The sequence below is a fragment of the Ricinus communis genome, chromosome 4, assembly GCF_019578655.1.
Source record: "Ricinus communis isolate WT05 ecotype wild-type chromosome 4, ASM1957865v1, whole genome shotgun sequence".
Classification (NCBI taxonomy): Eukaryota; Viridiplantae; Streptophyta; class Magnoliopsida; order Malpighiales; family Euphorbiaceae; genus Ricinus; species Ricinus communis.
In genome coordinates this window covers 942,776-956,458 of record NC_063259.1, presented here as the reverse complement: position 1 = coordinate 956,458, position 13,683 = coordinate 942,776, and the positions used below count along the sequence as shown (strand labels likewise).

The 13,683-nt window shown below is 32.6% G+C and overlaps 1 protein-coding gene across 2 annotated transcripts; it reads left to right on the top strand.

The window, feature by feature from the left end:
* Window positions 1-1,332: 1,332 nt before the first annotated feature.
* Window positions 1,333-6,419, top strand: LOC8284875 (chloride channel protein CLC-e). Of its 2 annotated transcripts, none has more exons than XM_015716374.3 (6): window positions 1,333-2,189; window positions 2,274-2,474; window positions 2,929-3,395; window positions 4,148-4,705; window positions 4,952-5,160; window positions 5,798-6,419. In XM_015716374.3, exons 1-6 carry the CDS (start codon window positions 1,421-1,423, stop codon window positions 5,859-5,861), a joined length of 2,268 nt encoding a protein of 755 aa, XP_015571860.2. In that variant the 5' UTR covers window positions 1,333-1,420; the 3' UTR covers window positions 5,862-6,419. The 2 variants fall into 2 exon arrangements, with proteins under 2 accessions (XP_015571860.2, XP_015571861.2); XM_015716375.3 differs by having other exon boundaries at window positions 1,336-2,189; window positions 5,646-6,419.
* The last annotated feature ends 7,264 nt before the right edge of the window (window positions 6,420-13,683 follow it).

The following is a 13,683-nucleotide window of genomic DNA, read 5'->3' as shown; positions in this document are numbered from 1 at the left end:
GTTTCCTTTTTACCTTTTGCTCCCTCGACTTTTTTAATTACTGCAATTTCATCCAGCAAATTTCTAGTTAACCGCTAAACTTTTCTTTAGCCTTTCAATTAAGCCCCTAACTAATTAATTTGGGCCAAATTAGAATTTTTAAAAATATACAATTACATAAATACCCCTAGCCGACATATTTATTTATAAAAATACCAAACATACAAATTTCCATTAAAACCCCATATTAATGAAATTATACTTTTATTCCTCATCCCAAAATAAATTTCTAATTAAATCCTAACACAATTAATTTAATTAATTAAATTGCTAAATATTTTTCCAATTAAATTTAACACCATTAACTAATTAAAATATCCTTTTTTCCTAATAATTCTTTTATAAAAACATCATTTACAAACTCTTCCATAATTCTCCAATATATAATTTAATTAAATATATTCATTTGAAAAAAATTAAATAACCAAAATATAATTTATTCCTCAAATAATTTACTTAATTAACTCCTTAAAAATCAAACTAATTGGATATGGAAAATAACTCATTTATTTGTCTAACATTAAAATTTCTATTACATCATTCCAAATTAAACCAAATAAAAATAAAATAAAATAAAATAAATTTAAATCAAAAATTATTTATTAATTATTATTAAAGAAAATTTTCAGATATTACAATAATATAGTATGAATATGTTTTCAATAAAATAAAATTAATAAAAATAAATATTTAATATTTAAATACTTATTATATAATATAAATATTATGAATATAAATTAGTAAATATTTAATATAAATTAATAAATATAAATTATTTTAAAAATATATATTACTTTTTTTTTAATATATTTGCCATACCCTTGTTATACAATAAGTAGCCATGAATGATATTTACTGGTTTGGGGAAAGAAAGTAAGTGGGGCCTGCAATTTTGGCCGCATAAGACATGACATGACTTTTGTAAAGGATAAAGGGCTAAATGGCCCTTCAACTTCTAGATCACCATTAAATAAGTTAGTTTCAATTAAAAATTAAATAAATTTAAATTTTCGAAAGAAAATTGTAAACTTGACAATTATAATTTTTTATCTAAATTAATCGAATAAAATAATTTTTAATATTTGAAATTAAAACTTTTCAATATTTATGTATTAATACATTTTAATTTTATTAAAAATTAATTATTTAATTATTATCTCTTTTTCACGTTAAACCACTTTAAGACTCTTACAATAATTTCAATTTTAATTAAAATTTTCATTTATTTATTAAAATAATTAAAAATAGAATTGTTCGGCTCGGAAGTACAAATTGGAGAGGATATTTGAGCCTTTCTCCTTTATGTAAATGTAGAGATCTCAAAATAAATATAGAAAGAAAAAAAGAAAAGAGAAAAAGAAAAGGATTGGATAAAGAATGGATGAGAAATAGGGCGCGCAGACAGAAAATGAAAACCGCATTTCTCCACTTTGTCACCAACCACCAACCTCCTCTCATCTCTTCTTCTTCTTCTTTCTATTTCTTGAATTGCAGAAAACCCAAATCCAAATTTAAATGCAACAACTTTTCCTTCACTTCAAATCACAAAGTTATAGGAGTTTGCAGTGCTCTTCCTGATACTAGAACTGGAATCCCACAATCACTTGCTAATGAACAGGAAGAAGAGGAAGAAGAACTAGAAGAGAAAGAACCCGATACAACCATTGGTGGAAATTATGGAATTATAGTATCATCATGCGTAATTGGTATCCTCACTGGACTAGCTGTAGTTGTGTTCAACAATGGAGTACATGAGATTCGTGACATTTTCTGGGATGGGATTCCATATAGAGGCGCATCCTGGCTAAGGGAAGAGCCTCTTGATTCTATCTGGATCCGTGTCATCTTCGTTCCTGCTTGCGGGGGCCTTATTGTCAGCTTCCTGAATACTATTCGATCACTCATTCATGATAACAACAACAACAACAACAATAGCAACCATCCTTTCTTGGCTGTATTAAGCCCCTTTCTTAAGTCAGTAGCTGCTTGTTTTACACTTGGAACTGGGAATTCACTCGGACCAGAAGGTCCAAGTGTGGAGATTGGGTCTTCAATTGCGAAAGGAATTGGTTCTTTCACTCTCTCTCCTCGACAATCACAAACGAAGCTCTCTCTTTTGGCTGCCGGCTCTGCTGCTGGAATTTCTTCTGGTTTACTTTCATACTTTTTATTGGTTATGCAATACATTAATTACTTTAAACAAACAAAAAGGTTTAACATTTACAATTTGACAGGATTCAATGCTGCTGTTGCTGGTTGTTTCTTTGCTGTTGAGTCTGTGTTGTGGCCATCATCCGCAAATAAGACTGCATCACTCACCAATACAACTTCAATGGTTATCATTAGTGCAGTTGTAGCTTCTGTTGTATCTGAAGTTGGTCTTGGTTCTGAACCTGCCTTTAAGGTCCCTGAGTATGACTTCCGCTCTATTGGTGGTAATTATTATTATAATTATCACTTTTTTGAGTTATGATCAATTCTACTTTTCTTTAACCCAACTGGGGATGCTTTCTTTTCTTAGATTACAATAAAATCTAAAGGGTCTAATCTAGTGATAATTGGGATAATGTTGTCAAAGCATTCATATCCTTGTGAGAATTTAATATATTCCCATGCAATCCAAAAACAAGCATTGTTGCATTCCCAAGTCAGTCTCCTGACTCATTCCTGCAATTAAATGAAGCACCAGGGTTTTTAAAATTTCCATCACTTTTTATTGATTGCTGATGCTACTTGTATATGATGTTGCCTTGGGTACACCATGCCAGTTTTCTCATGTGTTTTCTCCATTAGGATGCAATTTTATGTGCCCTTTATAGATGTAAATATTCTATCTGTTACCAGAAGGATGAGAGATTTTGCTATTAAACCTACTGATAACATTTTCAGAACTCCCATTGTATTTGTTGCTGGGCGTCCTGTGCGGCTTGGTTTCTTTGTCTCTATCCAGATGTACATCATTTCTGTTGTCAACTGTCAACAATCTTCACAGGGATGTTGGCATACCAAGGCCTGTGTTTCCTGTAGTAGGTGGCTTAGCGGTTGGGATGATTGCCTTGGCTTATCCCGAAATCCTATATTGGGGTTTTGAGAATGTTGACATTTTGCTGGAATCCCGGCCTTTTGTGAAAGGCCTCTCTGCAGATCTACTTCTTCAACTTGTGGGAGTAAAGATAGTCGCAACCTCTTTGTGCCGGGCCTCTGGATTAGTAGGTGGTTATTATGCACCATCCCTGTTTATTGGTGCAGCAACAGGAATGGCATATGGCAAACTGATTAGTTTAGCATTTTCTCAGTCTAGTCCAGTGGTTCAACTATCCATCTTGGAAGTAGCATCACCTCAAGCATATGGCCTGGTACCAATCTTTGACATGATACAATTTAGGAATTATAATATTTTTAAATTCTGTTATTAAATAATGGATTCTGTAAAAACCTTCTAAATGAAAATCACACTTGTTATACTATTACAAACTTCAGAGTCAGATCTCATATAATCTCACCGGAAGATCAAAGAGTACCAGGTCTTAATTTAGGTTCTGCTAAGCTTGAGCTGGAATATTAAATACGTAGCCTTCAACTATAAGGGCCACTTGCCAGTATTGTTGTAACTCAAGCAGGTACCTTTGTGGCGAAGCTTGGGCATGTTCCTCCACTTCTAGATTGAGTCCCATTTTCAGAAAGCAGATCAGCAAATTCCCAGTGATTGTGGCCTGTAGGCTTCAACTTGCAGTTCAGAATACTTTGCTCTTAATACGGCTTCTAAATTTGTGATATCTGTTTTGCCTTATTTCACTAATTGAATTTTGATGATTGAAAAAGTACGTATTTTCAAAACATTGTTTGGTTTATCAACTTTCAGAATCAGCTCTTAGCAAAGCACCTAAGAACCTTGTTCACTTGCAAATTTTGCAATCGAACTATATATATTTAACCACTTTATGGATGATATTAGGAATTATGATTCCCAACGATTGATACCACACAAGTATTGTCCAAAAGAGTACACCAGTAGTTTGACGATTGGACTCAAAATAACTGAATGCTTGATACCCTAAACCATCAAAAAATTATGATATGGCTGATCATTGTAAGTTTCTGATTGCAGGTGGGAATGGCTGCAACACTTGCAGGAGTGTGTCAGGTGCCTCTTACCGCAGTTCTGCTGCTTTTTGAGTTGACGCAAGACTATCGAATAGTTCTCCCACTACTGGGAGCTGTAGGGTTGTCTTCATGGATTACATCTGGACAGTCAAGAAGAGAAGTCATGGAGACCAGAAAAGCAAATAAGGGAAATGTTGTTCTTACCAAACAACCCGAAATATCCTCTTCTGCTGCATATGGACAATCTTCTGGTTATGTATTTGCTGAAAAGGCTACTGATGCAAGTAACCTTTGTGAAGTTGAAAGTTCTCTTTGTTTAGATGATTCTAGTATTGAAAAAGAAGCATTCAAGAAGAGGATTTTTGTTTCAGAAGCTATGAGAACACAATGTATAACTGTTTTTATGAGCACTTTGCTCACTGAAGCAGTCAGCCTCATGCTTTTGGAGAAGCAGTCTTGTGCACTGATTGTTGATGAGAGGAATGTTTTAGTTGGTTTACTGACCCTTGGAGACATTGAAGATTTTAACAAAATTACAAAAGCAAAAGCTGAGAGGAGCAAGGTATAGAATTCTCTTTTGACAACCATCCAAGAATAAAATAGGTGAAGAAAAGGGTTTTAGCTCTTTTTATTTTGAAGAAAAAGATGAATAGATAGGGCCATGATACATTCCCGAATAGAGTTTCAGTCTTAATTTCTTGAGTTCCTATGTCATAAAGTTCCTGATAAATCATTAATCTGACTTAGTTTCCACAGCCTGCCTTTGACCATCTAACCTTGATTGTTCGACTCTTTTTTTTCATTTTAGGAGCTTTTAGTATCTGAAATCTGTTCACTTGATGGGGAAATATGCCAATTACCATGGACTGCTAAGCCTAGCATGGATCTTTTTTCTGTGCAACTCATTATGGATAGGTATGGTCTGAGCGAGGTTCCAGTTGTTTCAGAGCATGCTGAAGATCACAAAGGCCAACCAGTTGGTCTTCTAGATAGAGAATGCATAACCTTAACTTGCAGGTTCCTTCACAAACTTTCTCCCCTATTTTAATTGTGCTTCCTTTAGATAATCTCTAGAATAATACTTTGCCTCTTTTATTGAGTGGTAGGGAATTAGTTGTGCATTTTTTTAAAATCTTGACGCATTATACTATCATCTTAGTCCTTAAACCTTATACAATCTGGATTGACTTCCCGTGTTTCAACTGTTCAGTGCTAGAGACTTGGTTCCTCTCTCTCTCTTTCTTTCTCTCTCAAATATGGATTCTTAATGCATGTAGCATCTAGTAATAAAACTAATATCAGCTGTGGAAAAACTAACCTAAGGGTTTTTTATTAATTTAAGTCTTAAGGAGTTTTGGGGGGAGTTATCTAGTATGATAAGTTTTTCCTGGGAAATATTTTTATTTGCAGATTCCACATTGAAATTTTCTGTAGGAAACTACAGTTTTGCTGTTTTTGTTGACCTTGTTTTTCATTTTTCCGCCGCTTTTGAGATGATGTAGAGCTCTAGCAGCCAGAGAATCCCTGACATAATATGTCATGATAGAGATATGCAAGCAATAAGCATGGATGAAGAGTCTGCTTGTGTGATATGTGCTGTGGACTATGGTATTTACAAATTGAAACTATCTGCTGAATTTGGTGATGAATACAGCCGGAGACCTGAAGTAGGTCAACATTTCAAACTGGTGCTAAACCCAGTTGTGGGCAAGAGATAATTCCAGTTCTGAAGATGAGTAGCAGTGGCCGTGCTGTGTGCTTTGAGCAATAGCTGAGCTGATAGACATGGGAAAGGGAAGGAATCTTCTGTCCGAAAAGGCTTGCAGCACCCAGCGATTTACAGGAGGAATAACAGAATGATGACTGCACATGTGTGACTTCTCCAAGTCATGGAATTACATTCAAAGATATTAGGAAAACCCTGAAATGCGTTATCCAAGTGATGGATTGCTGGTTGTTGAAAATGATGACAGGTTTGGAAATTGTAGCCATGTTGGGGTACTTCTTCTCAGCGATGTTGGGTTTTTCTCGTGTGTCCAAGGTGATTTAACTTTCCCTTCTGACCCTGTCTTCTAATTTTGTTACCTGTATCAGGATGGAAAGATTTGAAGCTAGGGGATTTTGAATTTGATATTACATAGGTTTTATATACTTGCTTGTATTTCTTTGTTTCTTTTTTTTTTTTATATTTTATTTTATTACGGGATTCAAATATGAGATTTTACTCAAATTAATATATATATTCACTGCTAGGTTAAGCCTCGCATGGATGCTAATTTGAAATTCTTTTAATGAGTGATTTCATATTCATCTCAATTAAGTTGTTATAGGCATTTGCGAAGCTAATCTACAAAATCTTCTTTTTATTTTTTATTATTTTTATTTATAATATCTAGTTGAATTATGTCCTGATTTTCCATTACAAATTCTTCCATCCATACTTAAAGGTATGATTTCTTTGTTAATGAAATATGTTGTGTAATTAGCCATTTATCTTATGATCGTTGTTTCAAATGAATTTGGGATTGGATTTTACTATGATAGAAAAGAAAGAAAAAAAAAAACCGACTTCAAGAAACTGAACATTTGACTCTGATCTTTTTGTATGCCCATTAACATTTTAAAAAAGAGTAAGATAATGATATAAATAAAAAGTACAAAAAAATAAAAATAATATTACAACGAGATTCTAAATATATTATTATTTTCAAATGAAAAAAATATATGGCTGTAAATTGTAATAAAAATCAGTAATTTATCATTAAAAGGTGTTAATTAAAAACGAAGCTTACGGAAATGACATCGATCTTAGGAATTTATTTTAGTAATTTTTCAAAATTCAATTAATTTAGTATAGTAGAGTAAAAAGAAAGCTTAAGAAGAAAGCTATATCTCTAAAACTCAATAAAAGAAATATATTTATATGATAAAAAATAGTAACATTATAAAAATAATTTAGGAGATATTTTTTCAAGTAGTTGAACATTATAGTAAAAGAATAGTAGAATAATATGTGACTGAATTATTGAAAAATATTAAATAAAAGATAAACATTTTAAGAGAAGGTAAATATAAATAAATAAATAAAAATATTAAAAATTAACTTAGATTTGGTTCAAGCCCATTTTGCGCTCGGGGGATTCATAAATTTTTACTTGAATTTGACTTTTGGCTCAATTATTGTGCATGCGAGCCCAAAACACCATAAGGCTCTTTACAATCCCAAATAGAAAGTTTTTTTATAAACAAAAGTGGAGGCTTTCACTTTAGAAGCGTGAGATAAAAGAATTTTTGAAATATAAGACATATCCAACAATCCCCCACATATTTCAAAAAAAATTATAAAAAAATAATTTTTCTGGATTAAATATGACTATAGAATGCTTCGAATCTGGTATCTTTCTTTTATGAACCAGACCTAAAATAATAAGACATAACATACATAGTTAATGGTGAAGTATACTAACTTCTATGAACCAAAGACTCTTTGTTGTAGGCTAATACCTTATCAATCACATTATACTTCCACAATTTCTGTTGTTTTATATGGTTTTGCACTAAATAGGTCATATGCGTGCTTGGTAATTCATTAATGCTTTAAAGATTTTGCCATAATCTCATAGGAGCAGCCCCACTCCGCACTTATATAGGTGATTTCATCAAGTATATTATGCCATTAATATACCACTTTTAAGGAATATGAAATACATTAAGAGTTTTTAGTTCATTCTCTCACTTATTGTAGTCTAGTACTACTTACACCATAAGAAAGGAAATTATTGTCCTAGCAAGATTAACAAGTGACTTGTTTTTATCCATATGAACTTTATTCTTGGAATCTCCAATCACAAAAGTTGGGTTCCTATCACTATTAATATCTTATGTTAGCTTAAGTTTCATTCCCCTTGATGTTTCACTAATTAACTTTCTTTCCAAAGGTTTAATCAAAAGATCGGTCAAATTCACTTATGATTCACATAATCAATAGAAATAATTCCATCTTTCAACAATTGTTTAATCATATCATGTTTCAAATGAATGTGTTTGTTCTTACCATTGAAGGCTTTATTCTTTGCTATAACAATTATTGTTTGACAATCATAATGCATAAACATAGAAGGTGTTGGTTTTGAACCCAATTGAATACTGGCTAAAAGGTTTCTCAACCACTCAGCCTCATTGCCAGCAAATTCTAGAGTAGCAAATTCTGATTCCATAGTAGATATAACATTAATAGTTTGTTTAGCTGACTTTCAGGTAACTACACCCCCACCTAGAGTAAATACATTATCACTAGTAGATTTTATCTCATTTGAATTTGACATCTAGTTAGTATTATTATATCTTCTATTACAATGGGAAATCTACTATAAAAAATACCATATTTCATGGTACCTCTCAAATACTTCATTAGTTTGACTAATGCAGCCCAATTATCATGATTGAGATTGTGTGTATATCTACTCAATTTACACACAACATAAGCTATGTCAGGTCTAGAGAAATTCATTAAATGCAATAGACTCCCAATAATCTGTGCATACTCAAATTGAGCGACATGGTCACTTCTATTTTTCTTTAATTGAGTGTTAGCATCATCAGGGGTACTCACTAGTGTGATATTAAAATGTCCAAACTTCTTAAGAAGTTTTTCAACATAATATTCTTGAGATAGCATTATGTTATCATCCTTCCTTATGATTTAATACTTAAAATAACACTTGCTTCACCCATGTGTTTCATATCAAATTTAGAAGCAAGAAACTCTTTATTTTTATGTACTACTAAGGCTAGTACCAAATATGAGCATATCAACCACATATAAACAAATATCATACTTTCACCATCAACAAGTTTTGTATAAACACACTTATTTACTTCGACAGAAGAGAAACCATCGTATAACAAAACTTGATCAAATTTCTCATGCCACTGCTTATGACCATATTTTAAACTATATAAAGATTTTAGCAATTTGCAAACTTTATTTTCTTATCTATAAATAACACAACCTTCAGCTTGCACCATATAGATTTATTCTTCTAAATCACCATTTAAAAAAACAGTTTTAACATCCATTTAATGAATAAAAAGCTTATGGATTGAAACTAGAGCAATCAAAACTTAGGTAGAGAAAATTCTGGTCACACGGGTAAAAGTGTCAAAATAATCAATATTTTATTCTTGAGTAAAACCTTTTGCAACCAATCTTGCCTTATATTTTTCAATAGATACATTAGGATTATATTTCCTTTTAAAAATTCATTTGCAACCAATAGGTTTAGCACCAAGTGGTAAATCAACCAAAATCCAAAGTCTTATTTTGTAAAATAGAATTAGTTTTGATTTTGATGGCTTCTTTCCAAAGTATAGAATCAGAAGAAAGTATCAGAAATTGTCAAAGGATCATTTTCAACAATATAAGTGTAAAAATCATTTACAAAAGAAGTTTCTTTTCTTTGTCTTTTACTCCTTCTTAACTCCTTAGATGAGTTCTCAAAAACATTTTCAGTAGGTGCATGAGAAACAATCTCAGATTCTAAAGGAAAGACATGTTCACAGAACTCAACATTTTTTGTTTCAACAATTGTATTAACATCAAGCACATCACTTTTGAAAATAAGAAATCTATATGCAACACTATGATTAGCATAACCAATAAATATATAATCAGATGTTTTAGAGCCAATTTTTCTTTTCTTAGGGTCAGGCAATGTAACATTAGCAAGATACTTTTAAATATTTAAGTTTAGACATGTAGCCCTTCCATAACTCGTATGGTGTCTTACAGGTTTTCTTATATGGAATCCTATTTTGTAAATGACATACGGACAAAATAGCTTCACCCTAAATTATCAGGTGTACAAGAACTAACAAGCATAGCATCCATCAATTCTTTTAAAGTTCTATTTTTCCTTTCAGCAACATTCATCATTCCTTTTAAATTTCTATTTTTCCTTTCAGCTATTCCATTTGATTCAGGTGAATAAGGAGGAGTAATTTTATAAATTATTCGTTCTTTTTTATAAAAGTTGTTAAACAAAATATATTCACCATTGTTATCTGATCTAACTCTTTTAATCTTTTTACTTAATAGATTTTCAACTTCAACTTTATATAAATTAAATACATCAAAAGCCTCATCTTTATTTCTAAGTAAATATACTTTAATAGATTTAGAAAAATTATCTGTAAATGTTACATAATATTTCTTACCACCTATAGTCATAGTTTGCTTTAAGTCTCCTAAATCAATATGAATTAAACTAAGTAATTTAGATTCTCTATGGACAAAAAAGACATGTTTATTTAGTTAACTTAACTTCACAACATATGTCACATTTATTCATGCATGTATTATAAATACCATAAATTAAGCCCATAGATTGCATTTTATGAATATAACTAGCACTAACATGCCCTAAATCTAGCATGCCTTAAATCAATTGAATCAATCAAGGAAGCAGAAGAAGATGCATTTTCATTCATAATATTGGAATTATTAAGTACAAAAAGTCCTTGATTACAATAACCCTTTCCCGCAAACACATTATTCTTTATCATCACAATCTTGTCAGATTCAAATGACACCTTAACTCTAACCTTTCCCAACATAGCAACAAAAATTAAATTTACTCTAATATTAGGTACATGAAATACTTCATTGAGAGCTAGAGTCTTTCGAAATGTGATTTTTAAAAAAACTTTCTCTTTACCAAGAACCACAAGATACTTTACAATGACTGGTCGTGGAAGAGGTAGGGGAGGTAGAAGTGCAGCTACAGCAGCATATGTCCATATTGAAGATGCGAACCAATCCTTACCGCAGGCAAGAGTGTATGCTATTACGAGGCAGGAAGCAACTACTTCTCCAGAGATAATAACTGGTATAATTCCTATTTGTAGGCATGATGCATATGTGTTAGTTGACCCTGGATCTACATGTTCATTCATTTCATGTGATTTTGCATTGAAAATGCATTGTGCCATTGAATCTTTAGGACATGATATTTGTGTTTCGATGCCTGCTGGAGGAGTAATAATGGTGAATACTGTAGTTTGGGCTTGTTCTGTGATGATTTGTGGTACAAATATGTCAGTAGACCTAATTGTGATCAATTTGCGAGATTTTGATGTGATATTGGGAATGGATTGGTTATCTAGAAATCATGTCATAGTTGATTGTTTAACGAAGGAAGTAAAAATGGTTATAGATGGGAAATAAAAGCAGTGTTCACGGGTGTGAGGAAAATTGTACTGCATGTTTGATTTCTGCCATCGCTTTTCATTTAATGAAATTTGGGTGTGATGCTTATCTTGTGAATGTGGTAGACACTGGAATTGTTAGTCCAGGGGTTTCAGAGGTACCAATAGTCAAAGAATTCCTAGATGTATTTCTAGAAGAATTACCTGGATTGCCACCTCAACAAGAAGTGGATTTTGAAATTGAAACTATTCCAGGAGTTGCTCCTGTTTCTATAGCACCTTACAGAATGGCACCAGCAGAATTACAGGAATTGAAAAAGCAACTTGAGGATTTATTGGAGAAAGGTTATATTCGACCTAGTATATCACCGTGGGGAGCTCCAGTGTTGTTTTTGAAGAAAAATGATGGAAGTATGAGACTTTACATTGATTATAGGAAGTTGAACCAAGTTACTATCAAGAATAAATATCCTTTACCTCGCATTGATGATTTGCTTGATCAATTCAGAGGGGCAGCTGTATTCTCCAAAATTGATTTAAGATCTGGGTATTGGCAATTAAAGGTTACAGAGACTTCTATACCTAAAATGGCATTTCAGACACGATATGGTCATTATAAATTTGTTGTTATGCCATTTGGTTTGACCAATGCACCTGCAGCATTCATGTCTTTGATGAATAATATTTTTCAACCGTATCTTGATCAATTTGTGACAGTCTTCATTGATGATATTCTGATATACTCCAGTAATTCTGAAGAGCATGAACATCATTTAAGAACAGTATTACAAACTTTGAGAGAAAAGCAGTTATATGGTAAGTTCAGTAAATATGAGTTCTGGATGAATAACATTGCATTTTTGGGGCATATTATATCTGCACAAGGTGTTCAACCGGACCCATCTAAGGTAAAGGCTATTCAGGAGTGGGAATCACCAAGAAATATTTCAGAAGTTCGTAGTTTTCTGAGATTGGCTGGGTACTATAGAAGATTCGTGAAGAACTTCTCCATTTTAGCAAAGCCATTGACTAATCTGTTGAAGAAACAAGTGACTTTTCAGTGGAATGATAAATGTCAAGCTAGTTTTGAGGAGTTAAAAAATAGATTGATTACAGCACCTATACTTACATTACCTATACAAGGAGGGGAATATATAGTCTATACAGATGCTTCACTTAATGGGTTGGGTTGTGTATTGATGCAGAATGGAAGGGTTATTGCTTATGCTTCTAGACAACTTAGACCTCATGAACAAAATTATCCTACACATGATTTAGAATTGGCTGTAATTATACATGCTTTGAAAACTTGGAGACATTATCTTTATGGAGAGACATTTTGAATATTCACTGACCACAAAAGCTTAAAGTACATACCTACACAGAAAGAGTTGAACCTCAGGCAACGAAGATGGATGGAATTGTTGAGGATTATGATTGTACCATTGATTATCACCCATGAAAAGCAAATGTTGTGGCAGATGCACTTAGTAAGAAGACTTTGGAAAGGGTTGCAGGTATGATTTCATATCATATGAGTTCCTTAATTTCGCTAAGAGCTATAGATATGCATTTTTCTATAAAGAATGGGGTATTATTGACTACAATGAAGACTAGTGCCCAGATACTAGATGAGATCAAACATGCACAAGGTAGTGATGCATACTTAAAGAAGTTACAGAAGAAGGTGCAAGATGGTAAGACAAATGAACTAATCGAGCGAGATGATGGAATGTGGGTTATGAAAACCAGATTATATGTACCTAATGTAGCCGCATTGAAACAAAAGATTCTTTGGGAGGCTCATAATTCTCCTTATTCAATGCACCCAGGGAGTACAAAAATGTATAACAGTTTGAAGCCACATTATTGGTGGTCAGGCATGAAGAGGGAAGTTGCAGAATATGTAGCTAAATGCTTAACTTGTCAACAAGTGAAAGCAGAACATCAATCACCTGCAGGTAAATTACAATCTTTAATTATACCTGAGTGGAAATGGGAAAGAATTACTATGGACTTTGTTGTTGGTTTGCCTCGCACTTTTAGGAGAAATGATGCTATTTGGGTAATAGTTGATAGGTTAACAAAATCAGCACACTTTTTACCTATTCAACAGAATGATTCATTGGATAAGCTAGTCAACTTGTATGTGAAAGAAATTGTTAGGTTGCATGGTGTACCTATCTCCATTGTTTCAGACAGGAATCCTCGGTTTACATCTCATTTCTAGAAGAGCTTACAAGTGGCAATGGGAACTAAATTGCATTTCAGTACTACTTTTCATCCACAAACAGATGGGCAATCTGAGAGAACCATTCAAACTTTTGAAGACAT

Excerpts from the sequence above, each read along its gene's own strand:
- LOC8284875 (XM_015716374.3), top strand. The coding sequence starts at position 1,421 with ATGAGAAATAGGGCGCGCAGACAGAAAATGAAAACCGCATTTCTCCAC. Across the intron at positions 2,190-2,273 it reads TGCTGCTGGAATTTCTTCTG|GATTCAATGCTGCTGTTGCT; the intron begins GTTTACTTTCAT and ends ACAATTTGACAG. Across the intron at positions 2,475-2,928 it reads TGACTTCCGCTCTATTGGTG|AACTCCCATTGTATTTGTTG; the intron begins GTAATTATTATT and ends TAACATTTTCAG.